At 39.5% G+C, this 24,515-nt stretch overlaps 1 protein-coding gene across 2 annotated transcripts in view; it reads right to left on the bottom strand.

Moving 5' to 3' along the window:
• The window catches only part of ESR1 (estrogen receptor 1), a 506,164-nt gene that overhangs the window by 230,524 nt on the left and 251,125 nt on the right, over positions 1-24,515 (bottom strand). For both annotated transcript variants that reach the window (XM_064292339.1, XM_010595835.3), the window contains one exon: positions 21,159-21,275. In XM_064292339.1, coding sequence (XP_064148409.1) covers positions 21,159-21,275 — 117 coding nt within the window. The remainder of the gene's footprint in view (positions 1-21,158; positions 21,276-24,515) is intronic.

Here is a 24,515-nt window from a genome sequence, read left to right as displayed (position 1 = left end):
CAACTGCCATTCTAGGGGCAGATACAGAGTTTACTGTTTGGGTTTAACCTTTTTCACATGTCCTGCAACTTTTATAGAAGTTTTTGAAATATCTCATAGTTTTCCTCTCTTATCATTTTAAACATATGATTAGTCTAACTTGATAGTTTATTTTACTTTATAACATCAACTTTTTGTCAATATATTAATCTGTTAACCTTCATATGTCTTCCATCTATCCTCAATCATCTTTTCAGGTGTGGGCACAGAACCTACCAGTAAAAACTGATTTAGGTTCATGAAACATTTAGATAGTATCTTTCTGCTTTCAAATAGAAAAGTTAGCTTGCCTATAAGCTATACTTATAAATTTTGCTTAAATCATTTTATGGCAAAACATGGAGATGTAAACTCTTAGAACAGTTTAACACCTTACTTTCAACACGAAAGTTTATTTTTTCTTTTCTTTTTTAATGGAAAAGCAGATTCTACCAGTCTGCCTTTGAGGATTATGTCCTAAATCTATGTCCTCAGTTATAGGAATATGTTCTTTAATTGCTATGCCTAATGATATTTTCATACATCACCCTATTACTTGAAGCTTAAATGTCTTTTTCCTACTGTTTGGTTCACCAGTTTTGTTTGAATTATCATCAGCTCTTTGTGTAATTTAGAGGACAACTAAGTTTTATGCCAAACATTTATTTGAAGTTGCACTTTGTAGACTGGGCATTTCTATCCTCTACTGGTGTTTTTATTTCTTCTAGCATTCCAAGAATGGTCTAAGCATAATACTTCAGTATTCTACCACTTCCTTTTTGTTCATTCTTATTGTTCGTTCCCTCTCCCTTTCTGTCTTGTAAAGTAGCATCAATTCATTCACACGCATTCCAGACACTGTTTCATCAAGGGCCATACCTGGGTTTCCTCCATCTGCTTCTGCCTTTTCCTGCTGTAGCACCCTTTACTTGGAACTGGTTTTATTGGAGTATCTTGTTTTATTCTTCAAAATACTCTCTGTACTTTCAAAGCTTATCTTGCTGGGGTTTCTACTGCTTTTTTTGTTTTGCTTCGTTCTGCTTTGTTTTTGGAGTTTTTGTTTTGTTTTGGTTTGGTTTTTTGTAGTTATTTGTCCTTGTATCAGACAATTCTTTCATTGGATTTAACTCACAGAGGTCACCTGGTGTTGTTCCTCACTCCTCCACCTTCCCAGTGAGTTAAATTGCAAAATGTACTCCGTGAATACATGAAAGATATGGATAGGCACTTATCTGACCCATTACCACTCCCTATTCACAGCCAGAAGCCTACGTATCTCTTTGGGAGTAAACGATACATCTGTGTGACGTGAATCGATTCCACATGTACATCATTTAATACTGGAGAAGGCTTAACTGAGTGAATGGCAAACTGGGGCAAACAGAGCAAGTTATTCCAAACATAGCAAGTTATTCCAAAACACAGCAAGTTATTCCAAAGTCAGTTATTATTAAAGAAAATGCTTAGCATTTATAACAGCTTTTGATTTAATGAATTCAAACCATACTTACTGATAGAAAGTACATATGTGTGTATATGGAGTCCTGGTGGCTCAGTGGTTAAGAGCTCGGCTGATAACCAAAAGGTCAGCAGTTCAAATCTACCAGCCACTTTTTGGAAACCGGATAGGGCAGTTCTACTCTGTCCTATAGGGTCCCTATGAGTTGGAATCAACTTGGCAGCAATGGGTTTGGTTTCTTTTATTTACATGTGCATATCTCTCTGTATATGCTGAGCAAATAATCTGAGATGCTGAACTATATGAAGAACGGGGCACCAGTACTAGAGGACGAATCGTTAACAACCTGCATCATGCACGTGACACAACCTTGCTTGTTGAAAATGAAGAGGACTTGAAGCACTTATTGATGAAGATCAAAGACCAAAGCCTTCAGTATGGAGTATACCTCAACACAAAGAAAACAAAAATCCTCACAACTGGACCAATAAGCAACATCATGATAAATGGAGAAAAGACTGAAGTTGTCAAGAATTTCATTTTACTTGGATCCATAATCAACACCCAGGGAGGCAGCAGTCAAGAAATCAAAAGACTCATTGCATTGGGTAAATCGGCTGCAAAAGACCTCTTTAGAGTGTTGAAAAGCAAAGATGTCACCTTGAAGACTAAGCTACACCTCATCCAAGCCATGGTGTTTTCAATTGCCTCTTATGCATACGGAAGATAAATAAGGAAGACCAAAGAAGAACTGATGCCTTTGAATTCTGGTGTTGGCAAAGAATACTGAATATACCATGGACTGCCAAAAGAACGAACAAATCTGTCTTGGAAGAAGTACAACCAGAATGCTCCTTAAAAGCAAGGATGGTGAGACTACTTCTCACATACTTTGGACATGCTATCAGGAGGGATCAGTCCCTGGAGAAGGACATCATGCTTGGTAATGTAGAGAGCCAGCGAAAAAGAAGAAGAACCTCAATGAGATGGATTGACACAGTGGCTCCAACAACTGTCTCAAGCATAACAACCATTATGAAGATGGTGCAGAACCGGGCAGCGTTTCATTCTGTTGTATACAGGGTCACTATGAGCCAGAACTGATGTGACAGCACCTAACAACAACAGCAACATAAGTCTGTGTGTGTGTACACATATGTGTGTGAATGTGTTAAGAACCAAATAGATACCTGCCTCCCAGAGAGAATACATGTAAAATTCATGATAGAACCGCCATAGTACAACTACTTTACAGAAAATCCCTATACACAGCATAAAACGCGTTTATTGAATTCTCCACAAAAAACAAATTAATAAACATAAATGTATGTGTAAAAATGGTACAGGAGCAGTGTCTGACCTCTAACTTGACAAGGGGGAAGAAGAATCAAGATCAACAGCCCAAAGCTGATTCCTATGAGGTGGGGGTTAGATACGCCTCTTCTCTCCACCATCTTTACCAATTGTGACACCAACCATCCCTTCCACAGCACTCTCTACTTCTCCGCTGGATTCGATAATTCACTGCAATGGCCACACAAAACTCACAAACCATACTCAGGATTATGGGGTTTGTTAGGGAAACAACAGGTTACAATTCAGGCTCAGGAACACTGAAGGACACAGTTCTTCCATCAGGACAGCCTCTTCCCAGCTGTGCTCACAGGCACGCCTCTTCATGGCCCTCAGTCTCTGCTCAAAGGCATTCAGATTTCTTGCTCCATGGGCAGGGAAGCCCAATGCACCATCTCCTGCTGCTGGATCTTTGCTGCTAGGCCTCTCCTGTCACTGCTTCTCATGGTCTTCAGGATTACAGCTGCTCTCTTTGTCTCCTGGGTCCAGGGGCTTCTCAAAGCAGGGATCCCAGGTCCAAAGGATGTGCTGCCTCCTGGCTGTTCTTCCTTGGTGGTAGTAGGTTCCTCTTCTTCCAGCCTCTGGGGTGGCTTATTTCAAGCCCAGCAGGATGGCAAAACTGACCAGTCCCCTTGGTGGGCTACAGTTACCCTATCTGCACAGTCCCGCCCAATCACCTGGGTGGAAGTTACAAGACCATGGCTAGAAAGACCACACAAAAGCAATCCATTATACCACAGTATAGGTTAAAGCAAAAAAAAAAAAGAACTGTTATTCAAGAGCCAAGATGTTATACCTAAGACTTCTCAAAAGAATTATCCATGAATAGTGTCAGTCACCAAGAAAATTCATCTTAGCTGTGATACTGAATATCATTAAAATAATTCAATAATGAGGAAATCTGATTTTGACTTAATTTTGGAATGGCTTTTTACTCCCTATAACTTGCTTTTCTTTGACTTCATGTATATTTTTATTTGTTATGATAGTTGTAGCATTAGATCTAATTATTTTTAAAATTATATAATAAATTTTCCACAGGTCTATACTCTTTGCAAAATAAAAAAAAAATAGAGATAATTGTTGTTGTTGTTGTTCGGTGCCATCGAGTCAGTTCCAGCCCATAGCGACCCTCTGAACAACAGAACAAAACGCTGCCCAGTCCTGTGCCATCCTCAAAATGGTTGTTATGCTTAAGCCCATTGTTGCAGTCACTGTGTCAATTCACCTTGTTGAGGCTCTTGCTGAGAGAGAGAATAACGGCAGTATTACCTCAGTCATGCTTATGTCAGCTGAATTATAGGCTTGTGCCAAGGGAATGGGTTATATAAACTATCTCTTCTCTTTTTTCCTTGAACTTTCATCAATAACAAATATTTTCAAGAACAAGAATATGACTGTCTTAGTCTCTAGAAAGTAAAAAGGCCTAACCAGATAGATAAAAGATAAACTTATTTTTTAAAAATACAATATTAACTTGTTAGGGTAGCTCAACTCTACCTGGCACACAGATGGTGAATTCTGTATCCCATTCAATGAAGTGTTCCAGAAACAAAGCGATATTAAATGTGTGCCAAGCCGCTGGCCAGACGCTGGTGGGACAGCACAATCAAAGGCCCAGAAACTACCTGGTATGGGTGCCGTGCCACTCAGGAGGCAGGCTGGAGACATGACTTGGGACAATATTGGGTCAGAGCTGAGAAATTCGAATTGTCGCTGTCATTAGCTACTGTTGGGTCAGCCCTCAACTCATGATGACCCCGTGCACAGTGGAACAAAACACGTCTGGTCCTGCTCCATCCCCACGGATCGGCTGTACATCATCAGACCTGTGAGCCCTAAGACTGTCATTAACTAATTTTCAAAAGTAGATCACCAGAAGTTTCTAGTCCATCTTAGTCTGAAAGCTCTGCTGAAACCTGTTCAGCATCAGAGCAAAATGCAAGCCTTCAGTGACAGATGGGTGGTGGCTGCGCGTGAGGTGCACGGGCTAGAAATCGAACTCAGGTCTTCCACGTGGAATGCGAGAATTCTCCCACTGAACCACCAACACCTCTCTAAATGGTCACCATATCTATGGGTAAATGACAGCAAAGTCTGTACACACTTAAGTGTAGGAATGAGAGAAAATGAACAGTCAGATAAATAACCCCGTAGAAAAACCCTTTGTCACTGAGTCCATTCCGACTCATCGCGACCCTACAGAACAGGGTAGAACTGCCCCATAGGGTTTCCAAGGAATAGCTGGTAGATTCTAACTGCAGCCAAGCTTTTAACCACTGCACCACCAGATGTCCATTATGACCCAGGAGTCTAAAATCAAAGCAGACCAGGTCATGCCAAGGATCGGAAATGGGGGTGAGACAGAGGGCACAGGTTGAAGTTACATTAAAATCAAGGAAGCGGAGGTCAGGCAGGAGTCAAGGTCGAGAGCTATCACTGGATGGCAGAAACTGCTCTCAGGCAATCTAAGGTGACCATAAACAAGTGTCCACCGTGTCCTCAGGCTGGCTGAGTTTCAAGAGCTCAGTACCTGAGTTAGCACCCGGGCTCACTGACAGCAGCTCCCCGACCTCCTGACTGACAGACAGGTAAAGAATATTCTCGGAATTTAGAGGGAAAAGGTGATGACTTCTGGGGAGACCTAAAAAGTTAGAGAGGGGCTTTACTAAACAGGGAAATGTATTATTGATAAAAAGCCTCAGACTGAAGGGATGCATAAAGGGACAAGGTAAGTTCCGTGGGCTGCAAGCAGACCTGATTGCTGGCGCCAAGGCTTTGCTGGGAAAGTAGGAAAGAGGGCTTGGAAAAAACAGGTGATTCACAAGGTGGAGAACTTCGGATGTCAGGGTTAATAGGAGGCTAAATTGTAGGTACTGCATCTGAAATATCATTGAATATCCAAAGGAACTAAGCACATCCTAATTAATTACTGAATAATTCTTGATTAATTACGATGATGATGATGGTACAGTCAGATTAGATTAATGAAGCACATATTGTGAAAATTGAGCGCTCTTTGTTACCTGTCATAACCTACTTTTATGAAGGGCTTAAAAAAAAAAAAAAACACTGCCATCAAGTCAATTCCAACTCATAGCAACCCTATAGGACAGAGAAGAACTGCCCCAATGGTATTCCAAAGTTCTAAATCTTTACAGAAGCAGACTGCCACATCTTTCTCCCGAAGGCAGCTGGTGGGTTCAAGTCAACAATCTTTTGGTTCGCAGCAGAACTCTTTAACCACTGAGCCAACAGGACTCCTGTGGGGGGCTTACTGCCTGCCAAATCCAATACTAAAAGCTTTATGTTAATTCTCCAATAACCCTATTAAGTAGGTATCATTACTAACCTCATTTTACAAACAAAGAAACTGAGGTATGGAGAGGCTAAATATCTTCCTCAAGGTCATACATCCATAAACCCTCGCAGTCAACTCCAACTCAGAGATACCATATAGGACAAAGTAGAACTGCCCCATAGGGTTTCCAAGAGCAGCTGGTGGATTCAAACTGCTAACCTCCTGGTTAGCAGCCAAATGCTTAACTACTGCACCACCAGGGCCCCCACACATTTATGAATACAGCTAAAATTTGGATCCAGGTGATCTGATTCCAAAAGCTAAACACTAAACCATGATGCTACAGCATATATGAATAATAGCACCTAACATATGCATGGCAATTTGTAATTATCAAAATACAATTCATCCTCTGATTCTTAGAAGAGCCGTATGAGGTTGCTGGTGTTTTCACACAGGTTTTCTATGACACTGTGACCAACAAAGAGAGGAAAATAAATCCAGAATGAGCAGGACATTAACTTGGCAACAGGACATAACCCCAAGGATACTGGGCACAAAGCTCTCCCTGAGAGCTCTAATATCTCTAAGGTCAGAACTGGTGGGTGGACTGAGACAACGGGAATTTTTAGGCCAACTCTAATCCTAGTTCTCTTGAGGGAATGAAGTGGTTTGGTCATCTTTTGATACAAATGGCCTCTTTCCACCACCAGAGTGCCTGGACTTTGTAGTCTATGGCCATACGTTAAGTCTCCTTGGGTTCTTGATGCCATCACGTAGTAGATGCTCAATAAAAGTAATCGCCAAATGATTTAGGCTATGTAGCTTGGACTTGACCCTGCATTTGTCATGCAAAGAAAAACATTTTAATAAAACTGCTGAAACGTAATAACAAAATAAATGTAATAATAATTAGGCTTTTAAAAATATAAATACCCAAGTATAACTGTAGAACCCTGGTGGCACAGCAGTTAAGAGTTCAGCTGCTAACCAAAAAGGTCGGCAGTTCGAATCTACCACCCACTCCTTGGAAACCCTATGGGGCAGTTCTACTCTGTCCCATAGGGTGGCTATGAGTCAGAATCAACTCGACAGCAACAGGTTTGGCTTTTTTGTTTTTGAAGTATAATTGTATACATTTCTCCCTAATTTTTACTTGCTCATTCAAGCTCAAACTAAACCATGTATGACCTCTAGGAGTGACCAGAATATTTCTTCATAAATGTCTCTGCACTTTACCTTATGATCCCTCTGAGGGTTGGCAGATGTATTTCTGTGATTCCCAGGAAGTCTGGTCTCCAGTATGTTGGTTTACACCTACTGGATAAATTTCAAACAAACATCACCGAACTAGCGTGTGTAATTAATCAGAAACTCCTCACAATTCACTATCTTTTTAAGCCTCTTCCTTTCTCTGTCTCATAAGGCAGAAACTAGAAAGTTTCACCAGTTCTTAGAATGCGAGGCTGTCATAACTCTTACATCTCTGATAATAGAAAAGAGCTTAGTTTTCAAAGTCCTATCTCAACAAGCAGTATTCTTTAATTCTTTCTTTTATGTGGCTAAATAATTTGTAGCATTATTACAGCTATCTGCTCATACCACTATAACAGCATTAAGCTCGTTTTTGTGACACTTCTCCTGTGATGGTTAAGATTGTGTGTCAACTTGGCTGGGCCATGATTCACAGCGTTTTGGCAGTCGTATAATGTTGTAATGTCGTGACCACTTCCCTGTTGAGATCTGATATTGGTCACACCCATGATAGGGTCTACTGTGAGTAGCCAATCAGTTCAAAGGGAGCTTCTTTGGGCACGTGGCCTGCATCAAATATAAGTGGACTTTCTGGCAAGGCTCAGGGGCTTTTGCTCACTCTGGATCCTGCAGCTGGCTCCGGTTGGTCTGACCTCTGGTTCTTAGGATTTGAGTTAGCAGCTTACCTGCAGTCTTGCCTGCCCATCTTGGGATTCACTGCCTGGGATTTGTAGCCTGTGAGCAAGAGCCCTGCTCTCCAACCTGCCTATCTTGGGTTCACCAGCCCCTGAGGCTATGTGAATCAGGAGAAGCCTCTAACCTGACCCACAGATTTGGGATATTCCAGCCTCTACAAACCCCGTAAGCCATTTCCTTGATATAATCTATAAATCTATAAATCCCCCTCTCCGTATGTGTGTGTGTGTGTGTGTGTGTGTGTGTATATATGCGCTTTACTGGTTTTGCTTCTCTAGAGAACCCAACCTAACACATCCCCCATTCAGAAGAGATTCACTTTCCACACTAATTAAAAGAGGGAAGAACTCTGTCCATTCCCACAGATTTTTTTCAGTTGCTACTTGTTCTACTAAATTTGGCCTGAAATATAAATATAATAGCTGCTGAGGTTGTTCCTAATATCCATAAACTTCCATATACTACCTTTAGGTTTGCATTCTAATCTTTCCATTATAAAAATGAACACAGATCATGCAACATGAAGTTTAAGATTTGAACTATACTTTAGAGGCCACTTAGTCCTCAGCCCACATTTTTCAGAAGTGAAACTGAGTTTAGAAAACTTGTGATCTGCCCAAGGCTCCTGGGTAGTAGATGCAAAGCCAGGCTCTTACACTTGAACATAAGCTTAAAAAAAAAAAGTTGCCGTCAAGTTGACCCTAACTCATGGCGACCCCATGGGTGTCAGAGTAGAACTGTGACCCACAGGGTTTTCAGTGGCTGATTTTTAAGGAGTAGATCATCAGGCCTCTCTTCTGAGGAGGCTCTGGGTGGATTTGAACCTCCAACCTTTCAGTCAGGAGCCAAGCACATTAACCATTTGCAGTACTCAGGAAACTCTGACCATAAATTAGGACTCCTTCTAGTCGACAAAATTATCTTTTCTTATACCAGAATGGTCTCAGCAGTTTATAAAGGAAAACAGACAAGCTTTACAACAAAGGCTGAAGTTGTTATATAAAAATAGTAAAACCCTATGCCCTGAAGGAGAAAATGTCCTTTTAACATTATATTAAATATTAAGTATATTTTAACATTATATTAAATATTAAGTATAGCAAGTAAATATTAAGGAAATCTTAGAAGACGTCCATCGCACTCTCTATCTTAAATTTATTTTGGTACTTCTGCTGTGCAACAAAGCCCAATGTGTTGACTGTGTTTGTTGAGGAGTATTTTGTATCCACAGTAATTGTTTCTCAGTTGTAATTTTGGTCTATGTGATATTAACATCATACTGATATAAGTATCAATTTGTCATAATAATCAAAATCACTACTAGATCATCCAGGCAGTGGTACAATGCAAAGAGCACCCAATCCTGAGTCAGGAGACCTGGTTTTTTTGTCTGAGCAGTTAACCAGCTGTGTGACTTGGGCAAGAACAATGAGAAACAAAGAGGTAGACTAGATGATCTTTTAAGTTCTTAATCACAACCAATTAAAAAAAAAAAAAAGGTAATAGAGAAATTCTTCAGGTCTTAGGCTTACAGCATTTAGAAGTAGAGATTCAATCCATACCATGACTGTCCCAAAAGTTCTGCATTTCGTAGATTCTATCCACATAAAAGCTATCTACATCATATCAAGAACCATTGCTTTTGCAAAAGCCAATCAGAAGAAAAAGAGAGACCCTTCTGAAATGTCTGCCTGGCCTTTCTCATAATCTAGAATAAGACTTGCTCATTCTTGGAAAAGCAAATGAAGATCTCTCTTTCCTCCCTTTAAGAACCAAAAGAGCCTCTAACTAAGCAATCAAATTGCTTGAGTTTTAGAAAAATTGAATCAGTATTCTAATGATGTTGTTCTTTTTGTTGGGTGCCTTCAAGTCGATTTTCAACTCATAGCGACCCAATGTGACAGAGTAAAATGGCCTCATGGGTTTTCTAGACAGTAATCTTTATGGGAGCAGATCTCTAGGTCTTTTCTCCCACAGAACTACTGGGTGAGTCTGAACCACCAAACTTTTCCACTACAGCCGAGTAATTAACCACTGCACCACCAGGGCTCCCCTTTTCAAAAAAAAAAAGTTGCCATCCAGTCAGTTCCTACTCACAGCGATCCTATGTGTGTCAGAGTAGAACTGTGCTCCTTGGGGCTTTAAAAGACTGATTTTTTGGAAATAGATTTCCAGGCTTTTCTTCCCAGATGCCTCTTGAGTAGACTCAAACCTCAACTTTTCAGTTAGTAACTGAGCTCATTAGCCATTTGCACCACCCAGGGACTCCAACTTAAGCAAAAATAAAATGCAATGGTCAACCTTCTTTGGCTAATTATGCACATGCAATGGACTTTAACTGAAATATTTAAGTAGTCCTACATTTCCTTGTTTCTTTCATCTCTATCCCCAACCAATTGTGGATGCACACACTAAAACATCTGGATAAATTAGCATGTCTGAAACTACCCCATTTGTTCCCACAACTGCTGGCTTACTTTTACACCTGGGTTTTCCTGCCTTTTTGTGCGCACGCATCACACACAGAAGAAAAGCATGGAAATAAAACACACACCTGTATTCTGCACTCCAACAAAAGCTGTCAGGAATGCTACGTAGGGATTCCTAAATTGAGTTGGATGAAGAAGAGATAAACCCGGAGGTCCTTTCCAAGTCTAAATTTCTATTACTCTGTAATTATTTTCCAGCCCAAAGTCTGCAAAGTTCATTTTCTGGTTGTGAGAGATTACAAAAGAGGCCCCAATTTTTTTACCCCCGGCCATGAAACTCTGAAGCACCTTCTCACTCTGCCTAAGGACTCAGCCATTTGATTTCATCAAATGACATAAGCAAAGGCTTGAAAAGGGCTTGTGCATCGGGGCTTGCTCTCTTTGCACCCCTGCCAGTATCATGAGAACATGCCTGGACTAGCAAGCTGGAGGATTCGAGACACATGAAGCAAAATTTAGTCATTCCAATTACTCTAGCCAAAACAGCCATCTGACCGCCAGACATCTGAGCAATCCCAGTCAATATTCACATCTGCAGTCTCCTGGCCAATCTCCCTGACATACGAACAAGAGACGCTTCTTGCTCTATGCCACTGAGATTTGGAGGGGAGGTTTGTTATGCAGCAAAAGCTAGTTATAATACAGGCTTAAACTTCCAAGCCAGTATTCTCCCTTAATTAGAAAAACAAGACTCTGGACTCTCAATCTATCCACAGTTCTACACTTACAATGTACTTTCAGCTTTAGTCATTCATTCTGTTGATTCACACATGCTACAACTAAGGACTGACTACCTACTAAATGCAGGCACTGTTTAAGTGCTTGTGATACAGCAGTGAACAAAATATATGAACACATTTTGTTTGTTCAGTTCCCTGGTGGAGCTTATATCCCAGTGAGAGATAGACATCTAGCAATAAATATAACAAAATAAATTTATTATACAGTATGTGAGAAGGTGGAAATGTTATGGATAAATACAAATGCAGAGTAGGATGGAGACATAGGAAGAGTAAAGTTCTGTAAGACGTGGGGGAAGCGTTTTTAGGTAGGATGGGTAGGGTAAGTCTCATTGCTCATTTGGTACCGGAGCAAAGAACCTGAAGGATGGAGAGGAATTAGTTTCACAGATATCTGGGGGGAACAGCATTCCAGGGAGACAGAATAGCAGGAGTAAATACGCTAAGACCAAGCGATGTGTGTCTGACCTGTCAGAACATCAACATGGCTAGAGTGGAATGAACAAGAGACAGTAATAGGAAAGGAGTCAGAGAAGTAAAAGCAGGGGGTGGGGGGGCCTATGAAGTAGAGCCTGATGGTGACTGTAACAATGTCAGCTGAGTGTCAGCTGAGGAGACCATTGCAAGTTTCGAGCAGAGAAGCGGTATGATCTGAATTACAGTTTTTAATGCATCTGAAGAGAAAACAGGCTGCAGGAAGGCAAGGGAAGAAGCAGGGGGTCTTCTGAAAGAAACTGGGAGGAGGATGATATGGCTCACACCACAGTGGTAACAGTAAAGGTGATGAGAAGTGATCACATTCTGAAATTAGCTGAAAGTACAGCTACCACGATTTCCCAGATGAGAGGTGTCGGAAGAAGGAAGGAGTTGAAGATAATTACAACTTTGGGGCCTAAGCCATTCAAAGGATGGCGTTCTCAGCTGAGATGGGAAAGACTGCAGATAAAGCGTACTGGAAAGTAAAGATCAGAAATTCAGGTCTGAACAAACTGATGTCTTCTTAGTCCCAAAGTAAGCAGTTGCATATACAAGTAAGGAAGCTGGGAGAAGGGTTTCGGGAGGAGGTATAAACTTGGGAGTCAGGAGCATATGAATGGTATTGACAGCCACTGTACTGAAAGAGCCCTGCTGGTTCAGCAGTTAAAGCACTCAACTGCTAACTAAAAGGTCAGCAGTTCAAACCCAGCTCCACAGGAGAAAGATGTGGCAGTCTGCTTCTGTAAAGATTACAGCCTTGGAAATCCCATGGGGCAGTTCTATTCTGTCCTATAGGGTCGCTATGAGTCAGAATCAACTGGTTTGGTTTGGCTTTTTTTGGACTGGATGAGATCAGCACAGGAATACATACAGACAGAGAAGAGAAGAGGTCCTCAACTAAACCCTGGAGCACTATGACATTAAGAGGTCAGGGATAAGAGGTAACCCCCAAAGAAGACCTAGAAGGAGAGACCACTGAGGCAGGAGGTAAACTATGAGAGCATACTGTCCTGGAAGCTAAGTAAAAAAAGTTTATTAAGAAAGAAAGAGTTATCTACTGTGACAAATACTGCTGATCTGTCAAGCAGGTGAGGCTTGAGAACTGGCCATGGGATTCAGCAACATGGAAGTCAGTGGTAATCTTGCCAAAAGTAGTTTTAGTGGAGTAGTCAGCAGGAGATGAACCTTAGAATTGAGCTAATCCAATCATATTCTCTGCCAAATTTGTAAGCAAGCTGTTTGATCTACAGTAAGAGAAATGAACATAGGCTGGTTCTCATAAGGATCAAGTCACTGGGCTGCCTACCATCAGGCTTTACCCAAATGAACTAAGAGACACAGATGCTGACCTGCCTTCATCCCTATTAGCAGCTAACAGGACTATGTATCAGGACATCTTTCTTTTTCACCAACTTTTGGAGAGAAAAGCTAATTAGTCATCTCTCTCTCTCTGTGTTTGTTTTTAACCCATGCTAAATTAATGAGCATCTAAATTTCTTTTCTCATTGGACTTTCATGACTATGATTCCTATATCTTGGTTTCTCACTGCTCATGTTTTCTCAACCCAGTGTGGTCATTGCCCACCTACTCTTTTCTGCAAACTCTAAAACTCAGAGTGAGTCCTGACATATTTCACACCTCCACCCTCCCACCACTGCCATCACCACTACTAAAGCAGAATAAAAAGTTACTCATAGGTCATCCATGACCCTCATAGGCCTATTCTCTTAGCATTCCATGTCAAGAGATCACTGAAGTCTTAGCAGTCATTATGATATCTGCAACTATAGCATAAGCTGGTTTATTTTACTCTGGCTTTCTTTTGTCTTGATTATATGTATGTATTTCTATGCATTTAACCTAATTATATGCCACTCATATTTTTAATCAATTACTTTTCATGTTAAATGTGAGTGGTAGCATGAAATAGCATAGCAAAGAGAAGTGCTAGAAAGAGAAAGAACTCTGAGTCTAGAATCTTGAGTTCTAGGCTCAATTCTGCTACTAAGTAGTTCTGGGGCTTCAATCAATTCACTTAGTCTTTCTGGGCCCTGGTGTTCTTACCTAGAAAACTAGGGGGTTAGATGAGATCAGTGGTTTGCAAACTGTATTCGTTGAATCCCTAGGGTTCCTAGAAGTTTTCTCACAAACACCACATTGGGTAAAGAGAAGCTATGCCAAATCGGCTTTCATCTGTTTCATAGATTGAGGATCTGCTTCTTTGTGGAAAAAGCGTCTGACTGCTTTAAAATGTTGGAAAACATTGGATTAGTTCATCTTCAAGCTCCTGTCTAATGCTATATAATTCAATGACTTAATTCAGTGCAGGCAGTCTCCTACTTATGACAGGGTTCCATTCCAATGACATAAATCAGTTCTAACGTAAGTCGAATACCTCATTTCTTTTTTAGTTTTCATTATTATTTTTCCTTTTTATTGTCATTATAAACATGAACTTTACTTGTCTTTGGGGGTTGGGAACATTACATATAAACTTACAGATATATTTTAATACAAACTTAAAAAATACATGTATCATAAAAATTTACCCCGACCATGAAGAAGAGCCAGATGACAGCATTTTGTCAGTTGTGGTAATAACTCCACTCATGAAAGGTTCTGGGTCATCTGGATTGTCCCTTGGAAAGGGGATGGCATTTTTACTCAGAAAATTAGCAAGAATTGTCTCCATATATTTCGTGATAACATCTCATTGCTTCCCAAATCAAGAACCTACTGACTTTAGCAAAGTGATCAGCCTTTGGGTCCATGTTTTCAAGCAAGTGAAGCCCCTGATTTAGTTTAGAAAACTAAATCTATACAGCAGTGTTCTGAACAGTAAATTATAAAATTGAACATCTGCAAGTGAATATCTGAGAATTATAGCCTCAGCGAATTACGAGATGGAACACTGTACTATTACTAACAATAAGGTGTACCAAAAAAAAAAAAAAAAAAGACGACAGACGGTCGTAAGTACAATTCATTGTAACTTAAATATCTCATAAATTGGAGACTGCCTGCATTTCTTACAAATAATTAAAAATTACAATATGGGGAAAGTTTTGGACAAATATCTATAATATGTATTAGTAAAATAATAATTTTAAAAATTCATAAATTTCTGCATAAAACTACTAGAATCTCTTTAGTGAAGATCAACTAGCTTTTCTTTAATATTTTTCTTAATTCAAACTCTAAATATGAACTCCCAACCCTGCCTTCTGAAAAAGCTTGGATTCATATTCAGCTACAATCCTTTCCCAATTACTGGGCAATTTTAAGAAAGCAATTTGCATTTATATTTTTAATTTATTGATTTGGTTCTACCATCATTAACATGCCTAATCTCAGCATTTCTTTGGGTAGAAAATAGCCAATGTAGGATTAAAGGAAATTGATTTTTTGGTTGGGGAACTCATCCAATCAATAAAGCAACTTAGGCAACAAGGAAATATCTTATTTTCCAGTTCTTCCTTGGGCTTCTGTGTTATGCTGGACACATATGTACACTTCCTCAGCTATATTATTAGTTAATTGTAACACTGATTTTCTAAGTTTATTTATTGTTTTGGAATATTTCTAAAAATTAAACTGCCATGTTGTCATCAAAATAAATCAAGATTAGTTGATGATCAGTGCTTTGTCTCAAATATCTTCTTACTGTGTTATGAAGAATAGGTAATGCAAGAGTCCTGTGCATCAATTAATGTGTGTGTGCCAATTTCCTCACCTGCAAAATGAAAATATCACCACCAACATGCCCCTGAGACTAATAAGGAAAGAACTTTAACAAATTTGTATATATCTCTGGCATCCTAAAATCATTAGCAACAAATTTCACCCACCAAGCAGCTATACCCACATATAAGACTGAAAAGAAAAAATAAGCAGATTTTATCTGAGCCAAGTTTTTTTTTCCTTCACAAAGGAATTAGACATTTATACCTAGTAAAAGTGATGAAAATGCCATTTTTTTCTTTTGACTGGAAAAAAAAAAAGCAATTCTCAGATATGATGAATTATTTAACTAAGATAGGAATTAAAAATAAGAAAAATTAAAAAAAATAAGACAGAAAAGATAATAGTTAACCCTTTTGTGGTACTTTAAATATATATAGTTTTTCACATGTTAGGATTTGTGATCATCACGAAAATATATGAAGTAGAGATTACTTATCTCCATTTTACATCTAAAGATAGTAAAGTTCATAAAACTGATATTCACAAGGTTGCTCAGCTAGTCAGAGGAGGAGCCAGTGTCTGAACCCAGATATTCCACCTGTGAAGTCTTCCTTCCCTTTTCCACCAAACCAAGCTAGAAATACCAAAGTTCTTGGTAAAAATATGCACCTTGGGTAGCATGAAACAGAGGAGTCAGATGGTCTGAGTAATATTCCCGGTTGGACTACATCCCGGATTCACTGGCTGACACTCTGGACTTCCATTCTTCCATTCTGGTCTTTTATTATCTGAGCCTTCTACCAACTCAAACAATCTAAAAAAAAAAAAAAAAAACATTGCTGTCGAGTCAATTCCAACTCACAGAAACCCTATAGGACAGAGTAGAACTGCCCCACAGAGTTTCCAAGGAGTGGCTGGTGGCTTCAAAACTGCCAACCTTTTCGTTAGCAGCCATGGCTCTTAACCACTGCCACCAGGGCTCTTCTACCAATCCAGTCAGTCTCAACTTCTTTTCCTGCCACCAGGGCTCTTCTACCAATCCAGTCAGTCTCAACTTCTTTTCTGGGTTTTTGTCACTTCATTAGCAGATGTCTTCCTGGTACTGTGAGGACACTGATGGATGGGACCAGGATCTCATTCATGTTTGCTTTATCCACAATGTCGATATTAGTTGCCATCAAGTTGATTCTGACTCATGATGATCTTATGTCAACAGAATGAAACTTTGCCTAAGTCCTGCGTCCTTACAATTCCTAGTATATTTCAGTCCATCATTGAGGTTACTGTGTTAATCCATCTTACCAGGGGTCTCTGTCTTAGTTATCTATTACTGCTATAACAGAAATACCACAAGTGATTGGCTTTACCAAAGAGAAATTCATTCTCTCACAGTTTAGGAGGCTAGAAGTCCAAATGCAGGGGAAGGCTTTCTCTCTCTGTCGATTCTGGGGGAAGGTCCTTATTATCAATCTCCCCCTGATCTAGGTGCTTCTCAGCACAGAGACCCCAGGTCCAAAGGATGCACTCCACTCCTGGCTCTTCTTGTTTGATGGTAATAAAATCCCTTTCCTCTCTGCTGGCTTCTTTCTTTTATATCTCAAAAGAGATTGATCCAAGATACAACCTAATCTTGTAGATTGAGTCCTGCCTCATTAACATAACTGCCTCTAATCCTGCCTCATTAACATCATAAAGGTTAGGATTTATAACACCTAAGATAATCACATCAGATCATAAAATGGTGGACAATCACACAGTACTGGGAATTATGGCCTAGCTAAGTTGATACACATTTTGGGGGGACACAATTCAATCCATAACAGTCTCCTTTGCCCTCAATGGCCCTCTACTTCACCAAACATGATGTCCTTCTCTAATGACTGATCCCTCCTGATGATGCATCAAAAACAAGCAACTAAGGCAACGTTCTGTTGGGATCCAGAAGGTTTTCACTGGCTTATTTTCAGAAATGGATCACTGGGCCTTTCTTCCTACTCTGTTTTAGTCTGTAAGCTCCACTGAAACGTGTCCACCATGGGTGACCCCTCTGGTATTTGAAATACTGGTGGCATAGCTTCCAGCACCATAGCAGTATGCAAGCCACCACCATATGACCAACTGACAAATGGGTAGTGGTTATTCACAATAGCTGATTAAATAAACTCTAAATAAATAGATACTTAAATGAATTGAATTAACTCATTAATTCATGTAAAAAATTTCTTTACTACCTACTTTGTGACAGGCTTAATACTGTGGCAATAAACAGTACAGAGATATTCCTGCCATTATGGGGTTTAGGGACTACAGGAAAAGACAGACATTGAACAACTAATAATATTGACAAGAGTACAGAGAACAGCTATTAGCTATAGAAGGTGGAACACAGGGATCTAACCTAGTGAGAGGGTACAGGGAAAGTCTCCCTGAAGGAGAGACATTTAAATTGGAATCTAGAGTCGGGGGTGGGAGGGCAGGCAGATAAAGAGGAGAAAGCAATCATGACACAGCGACCAGCATGTGCCCTAAAACAGGAAACCACAGCCCTTAAAGCACATTCTTAAATCCTGCCTCTTACTGAACTACCATGTCTCAGAGCCAAATTGAGTATCGTATTTTACTCAAATAACATCCACATTACACATTTCTTTTTTTGTGTTTTTTTTTTTTTGCCAACTGCACAAACCCCCCTCACTGCATTCGTAAGCGGGCTTGCCCACATTATGTATGTAAGCAAGTTATTTGCAAAAAAATGCAGTAATGATGTTGGGATTTTCAAAGTGCAGCAGGCATTATAACAGACTAAAGTCATTTCTTCATGTAGATAAATCCTGCCCTCTTTCAGATTCTTAGACGATGTTGTCAATAAATTTACACAGCCTTGCTATACAAGTAGGGGGTAGGGGTACAGTTCTCTCTCTTTTATCTGAAACCAAACATTGTACTTCATATATAAAGACTCCCTATTCTAATCAGTGTCTAAACTGGGTAAGAAACAGGACTCTTGTGAAACCATGTTGGAAAGTGCAGTAAAAATTTATCCCATCACAGCTGTTCTTGACAACAAATTTCCAGTTTTACAGCTAGTTATATTTGTACTTCCAGTGGTGAATTAAATCTTTGGTCAGTGGAATTTGACAAGTTGTTATACAAGGTGCATGTGGTTATCTGTGGTATCCCATGTGGTAGAAAATATAATAAATTGTATGGCTTTATGGTAAACACTTTATATGTATAATTGAAAGGAGGTGTTCTCACAGTCTATATAGTTTTACAACCATAAAGTGTGGCTTACAACTTATACACACATATCAACTGCCAAAAAGACACACGTGTTCGTTACATGTAGACAGACACTGATCACTGACTAATCCCTGTGGGATATATATATATTTTACAGCCATAAATATATACACATGAGTATATGTATTCACACACACAACGGTTATGAACAAATTATCTAGATGCCCATTTGAAACCAGTGAATGAGATTTTTATTATGTCTTTGATATAAAAATTTTTGTTGAATTAAAAATGAGTATGCATAATTTGTATCATTTTTATGAAGTGCCGTCAACATTGGGTACCCACAAAACAGAACAAAAAACGTCCTGGATGTACGCAAGTTGATTATTCAGCAATCAGAGGAAGTGTACAGGCTGGGCCAAACCTACCTACGATCTCCAAAGAAGACTATATTAAACTTGGACTCCTCCACTCTTCCAAATTAAGCTTTTTTTATTTAATGTAGCTGTTATATTCCTGTCACTTATCAACTTACCTTAAGAAGCTTTTTCATGCGTTTAATTAAGCCTGACTAATTCTCAAACAGTACAAAGAAAGATGAATTTCTTAAATATTGAATCCATTTATGATTCAAAATGTCATTTTCTGAATGTGGCTGTTAAATTTCTGGAATTAATTGCCCTTTGAAATTAAAGCTACTTTTTCAGACATTCACGACATACAGATGAGTCGGAATCGACTCGACAGCACTGGGTTTGTCTGGGTAGTCACAGCTCACATAAGCATAAATTCAATATTTCATCTGTTCATCAACGGAATTTATTCCACGTGCTGTATTCACAATCTCAACTTGGCAGGCTTAGGTAGGGCCACGGAACTAAGGAATCCTTCACTGGCAGCTTTGTGCCCACCAGCATGCCCCCATTCCCACCTCTATTCTTGGTGTTTTCCTTCCTTCCTCCTTTGTCCAAATATTAATGAGTCAAAGGTCAGCTACCTCTATTTGCAAAATCACTGTTCTTTCTAATGGCAACACTCCCTCCTTAACTCTAGGAAGCCTCACCTTCAGAAAGCATTTCCCCATTAGGGTCAGCAGCCAGCACAATCATCAATCCATCCCTTCCCTCTGCATCTGAAACACCAAATGCATCCAGGACTTATTTTAACTACATACTTCCTATTTGTTCGCTCCCACTATTGTGCAGGCTAAGACTAGTAATACTCCTCAATACTCCTTTAGACTTCTCTTGCTTTCAGTTGCCATCAAGTCAATTTCCGCACATGGTGACCCCATGTGTATCAGAGTAGAACTATGCTACACAGGATTTTCAATGTTGATTTTCAGAAGCAGATCACCAGGCCTTTCTTCCAAGGCATCTCTGGGTGGGCTTGAACTGCCAACCTTTCAGTTACTAGCCAAGTGCATTAACTATTTGCACCACCCAGGGAACTCCTTGTTTAAGGCTGGACTTCCAAGAACACAAGGAGAACAACTGGGCAACCACATTTACTGCCCCCAGAACCCAACACCAGATTCCTGTGTGAGGAGCTGGAAGACTGGATTCATGAGTATCCAATGGTCAGAAAACCACACACACATATATACATGCCCACAGAGACACCAGCACATGTGCAGAAAACCTGAGCGCTACATAACTTGTTACGCACTGTCAAGTCGATTCCTGCTCATAGTGACCCTCTATGACAGAGAAGAACGTCCCTAGAGGGTTTTCAAGACTGTAATTTTTCTGGGAGCAGACCACCAGGTCTTTTCTCCCTGGAGCCACTGGTGAGTTCAAACTACTGACCTTCTGGTTAGTAGACAAGTGCTTACCTCGTTGTGCCATCAAGGCTCTTTTGTGACTTATAAGTGCTCAATAACCATTTAACTGTTCCCAGCACCATGCTAGATACTGTGGTTAAGAAAGTCACCGGCTGGCTCAGCTTTAAAAAGAAAGCTGCCTTTTGATTGAAATTCAAATTCCCTAAGAGATGCTAAAAGATTGAAAGGTTATAAGTTAGTTATGTAGCTATCACATTTACAAGTCTCAATTTGGGGAAAATCTTATTTCCAGATATCATGTTCTAGCATTAGCGATAAGAACAGTAACTAAAAGGTATTTCTAGAATAATTCACTGAGGAATCTTCCTTTCCTTCTACCACCACCTCCCACACGCCTTTAATTTAAAATATAATTATTTACATTTAAAATATAAAACACAAAACAGCATGCCAGGATTTCCAGTTCCAAATGTCTCCCTTTTTAAAAAGTAAAATGTTATGAAAATATTTTTGTTGCAAAAAAAAATGACAGTGGGAAAAATATTTTCACTTTGAAGAGGAAACTCAAAAAGCCCATGATTATTCTAATAGAATTGACCCACGTTGAGTGGTCACCAAGGATATCCTTAATGGCCGCCCTGCACCGAGGGTACCTACCACCTTTCATCATTCCAACTTCGTAGCACTTGCGTAGCCGACAGGCCTGACAGCTCTTCCTCCTGTTCTTATCGATCGTGCACTGGTTAGTGGCCGGACACATGTAGTCATTATGCCCTGTGAAAAGCAAGAGGAAAGAATTAACATCTTTTCATGAAACTCAGCCAGTCAGTATCTACTGGGAAGCTGTTTCCTTAACGTGGCCTTACTAGGTTGCTACCTCAGCCTTCCTTCCTTTTTCTGTCATTCTCTAAGTTTAAAATAACTCTCCTGGACTCTGCCTCAGCCAATTGCTTATGGAGTTTTTTGGGCAAAATCCACTTCAGTTCACATGGCCTGTAACTGGGAGCGCCATGTTTTATAAGGTGAAGCTTTCTTAGGAGATAAGGCCTTTTTTTCTTTTCTTTTCTTTTTTTGACTCAAGCCACTCGCTAAAATCATTGTCAGAGCAGAGCTGCTAGAAATAGAACTTGCAGACAGAGAGTTTCAAAGTAGCCCTTCTTAAAATATAACTTTAAGAATCTCTAAATCAGGTATCCAGACACAGCTCAGAACGTTGAAATTCAAGTTGTGGTGGTGGGCTGGGGTCAACTCTTGTTCCCTTACTTATGAGCTGGAGGACCCTGAGTAAGTTATGTTACCTCCCTGAGCCTCACTTTTCTTCTCTCTAATCTAGATAAAATAAAGCCACCCACTACATAAATTTATTCTGAAGCAGATGTGAGAACCTATATCACAGGCTTACCACAGTGCCTCAGATGTGGTTCCTACTCAATAAATACTAGTCATTGTCATTGTTATTTTATTGTTATTCCTCTTTCTTGTCACTCTTTATCAACTATCTCTCATTTAAATGTTTCTTTCTTATTGGATTTTACCAATGAGACAAAAGTGCAAATTATGAAAAAAAAAAGTCTCCCTTGACCTCACCTGGCTGTCTAACATCCATCCTGTATCTTTTTCCTTCTTCGTGGCTGAGATCCTCAGAGACTTCTATACTCGAGGTCCCCTTTTCTTCACCTTTCCCTCATGGTTCAACCCATGCCAATGTCTTCCACCTCAGTACCCCACAAAAACATCTTCCTTCAGTTCACCAATGGCTTCTGTTGCCAATTCCACAGATATTTTCAGTCCATATCATCCTTGACCTATCAGAAGCACCTGACGATGTTGGCTCCTCCCTTTTCTTAAAACACGTTTTTTTCTTGCCTTCCATGACACAAAACTCTTCAAGTTTTCCTTCCACCTCTCTAACTGCAACTTCCCAGTGTCCTTTGCAGATTCACTTCTCTCTACCCAACATTAAACCAGAACGACATAGGGCTCAATCTTAGGTCCTCACTGCTTCTTACTATTCCATATTCTCCCCCAAGAGAATTGACTACATGCCTATGGCTTCCATTGCCATTGAATTGTGTGCCCAGAAAAGACCCCCAAAGATACATCTGAGTGGTGTCCTTGTAAAAGGAAAAGAGAAACAGAAGACAGAGAAAGATGGCACAGCCAGATGACTACAGAGCTTGGTTGCAGCTACAAGTCTAGGTACACCCGGGGCTACGAGAAGCCGGGAGAGGCAAGGACCTTTCCCAAAGCTTTTGGAGAAAATACGGCTTTGCTGACATCCTGAATTTGGACTTCCAGCCTCCAGAACTGTGAGACAATAAATTTCTGGTTCTGTCAAGACATCCAATTTGTGGTACTTTGTTACAGCAGCCCTAGAAGTCTAATATACCAGCAACAGCAGATGACTAGCAAATTTATTTTCCCGGCTAAGTCCTCTTCACTCGGGAACGTATATCTAATTGACCGCATGAAGTTTCTGCTCTAAAATCTGGAAATCACCTCTATTTCTTTATCTGTCTAAAAAAGTCTGGTTTACACTATTCAGGATATTAAACTTCATATGCAAATTAATAAATATTGACTTATAAAGAATTTCATTTATATAAGTCTAAATGTTCACATATCTTGGAAAATGTCCTGAATTTAAACTAAGGAAATGATATGAATTATTTTAAAAACATATTTCTCATTCTAAAAGAAAAAAGAAAGGTTAGATGAGTTATTATCTTCTACCTTCTAATGCAGATTTTCTGCTTATGTCTCTATTTTCCCGTTTACTAAAGGCAAGATGTTTGAACTATGGAACTCTTTGTTCTTTATTCAACTTAAGTGTCAGTCTCAATTAGAATGGGGTGGAATGGAGACTTGATAAGAAATGCTGGTCTCATAAAACTTGGCTCTCCATCTCAGACACATATTATAAAAGTCACTGTTAAATGGGCTTCAGGGCAAACAAACATCTGCGTTCTATCGCATAAAAGAAATCAGCAAACGATTCAACAGTTACAAACTTGTAACTGTGCTAAAGGACAACACTCTGTCTCAAATATCCAAGCATATAAAAATTATTAACCAAAAAAAACCCAAGCATATTCTTAATTTTTACAATTGTCCTTATTAATAGGGATAAATTGAGAAAATAGAACCAGAAACCAAATTTACTTGGGCAGATGCCAACTCTAAACAAAAGGTGTATTCTTCTGACACCTTTAAGAAACTCTTCGAGTGTTCGATCTCTAGTGTCTATGCAGTCTATGTTGATATGCTTTCACTCTAAAAAAGTGAGTATAGAGTAAGTTTCAGAAGAAACTAGCCAGTAACCATTCGAATCAGATGTTACTTTGACTCACTTTCCCCCGCTCCCCAAAACCAGGTGATTTCCAAGCCAGAAAATGGGAGAACAGAATTGGGTAAAAGGCCAATTGGCTGAGTCTCCTGTTTGGATTGGCCATCCATTTTAGAAGTGTATCTTTATAGAACCAAGTGAAATTCCTGAACTAACATGCTTAACACATAAATTAACACTGGATTTGCAATTGACTTCATCCTGTTGCAAGAATGAAAACAGACGCACAACAGAGCGGTGTTCTTAATACAATCCTTTTTCTGACAAAGCTGGGTTTTCTCCTACTCAAAATACATTAGAATTCAGAACTGATAAACTGGCAACAAGTAGGTATTTAATTTATACAATTAAAATGAATTCTTCTTAATCAAACACCATTAACTATTTATAAGTCTTCAACTTATAGCAGAAGAAAAACAAGAAATTTGTTTGTTTTCCTTAATGAGTATAACTTTGTTGAATGTGTGTTATTAAAGCAAATGATTCAAATTTCTTTAGGAAGAAACTTCTTAAATTTTAGTATTGGGTCTTATGAAAACAATGCATGAAAAAAATTCTCTTGATATAGCATTAGTTAAAAAAAAAAAAACTCACACAATTGTATTAGTGAAGCACACAATGTTTTCACCAAAGAGACTGAAGAACTCTGTGTACCTGTGATAGAATCT

Source organism: Loxodonta africana, chromosome 1 (genome assembly GCF_030014295.1).
Source record: "Loxodonta africana isolate mLoxAfr1 chromosome 1, mLoxAfr1.hap2, whole genome shotgun sequence".
NCBI lineage: Eukaryota > Metazoa > Chordata > Mammalia > Proboscidea > Elephantidae > Loxodonta > Loxodonta africana.
Note: the sequence above shows the minus strand (reverse complement) of the source record. Positions and strands in the feature narration are given on the sequence as shown.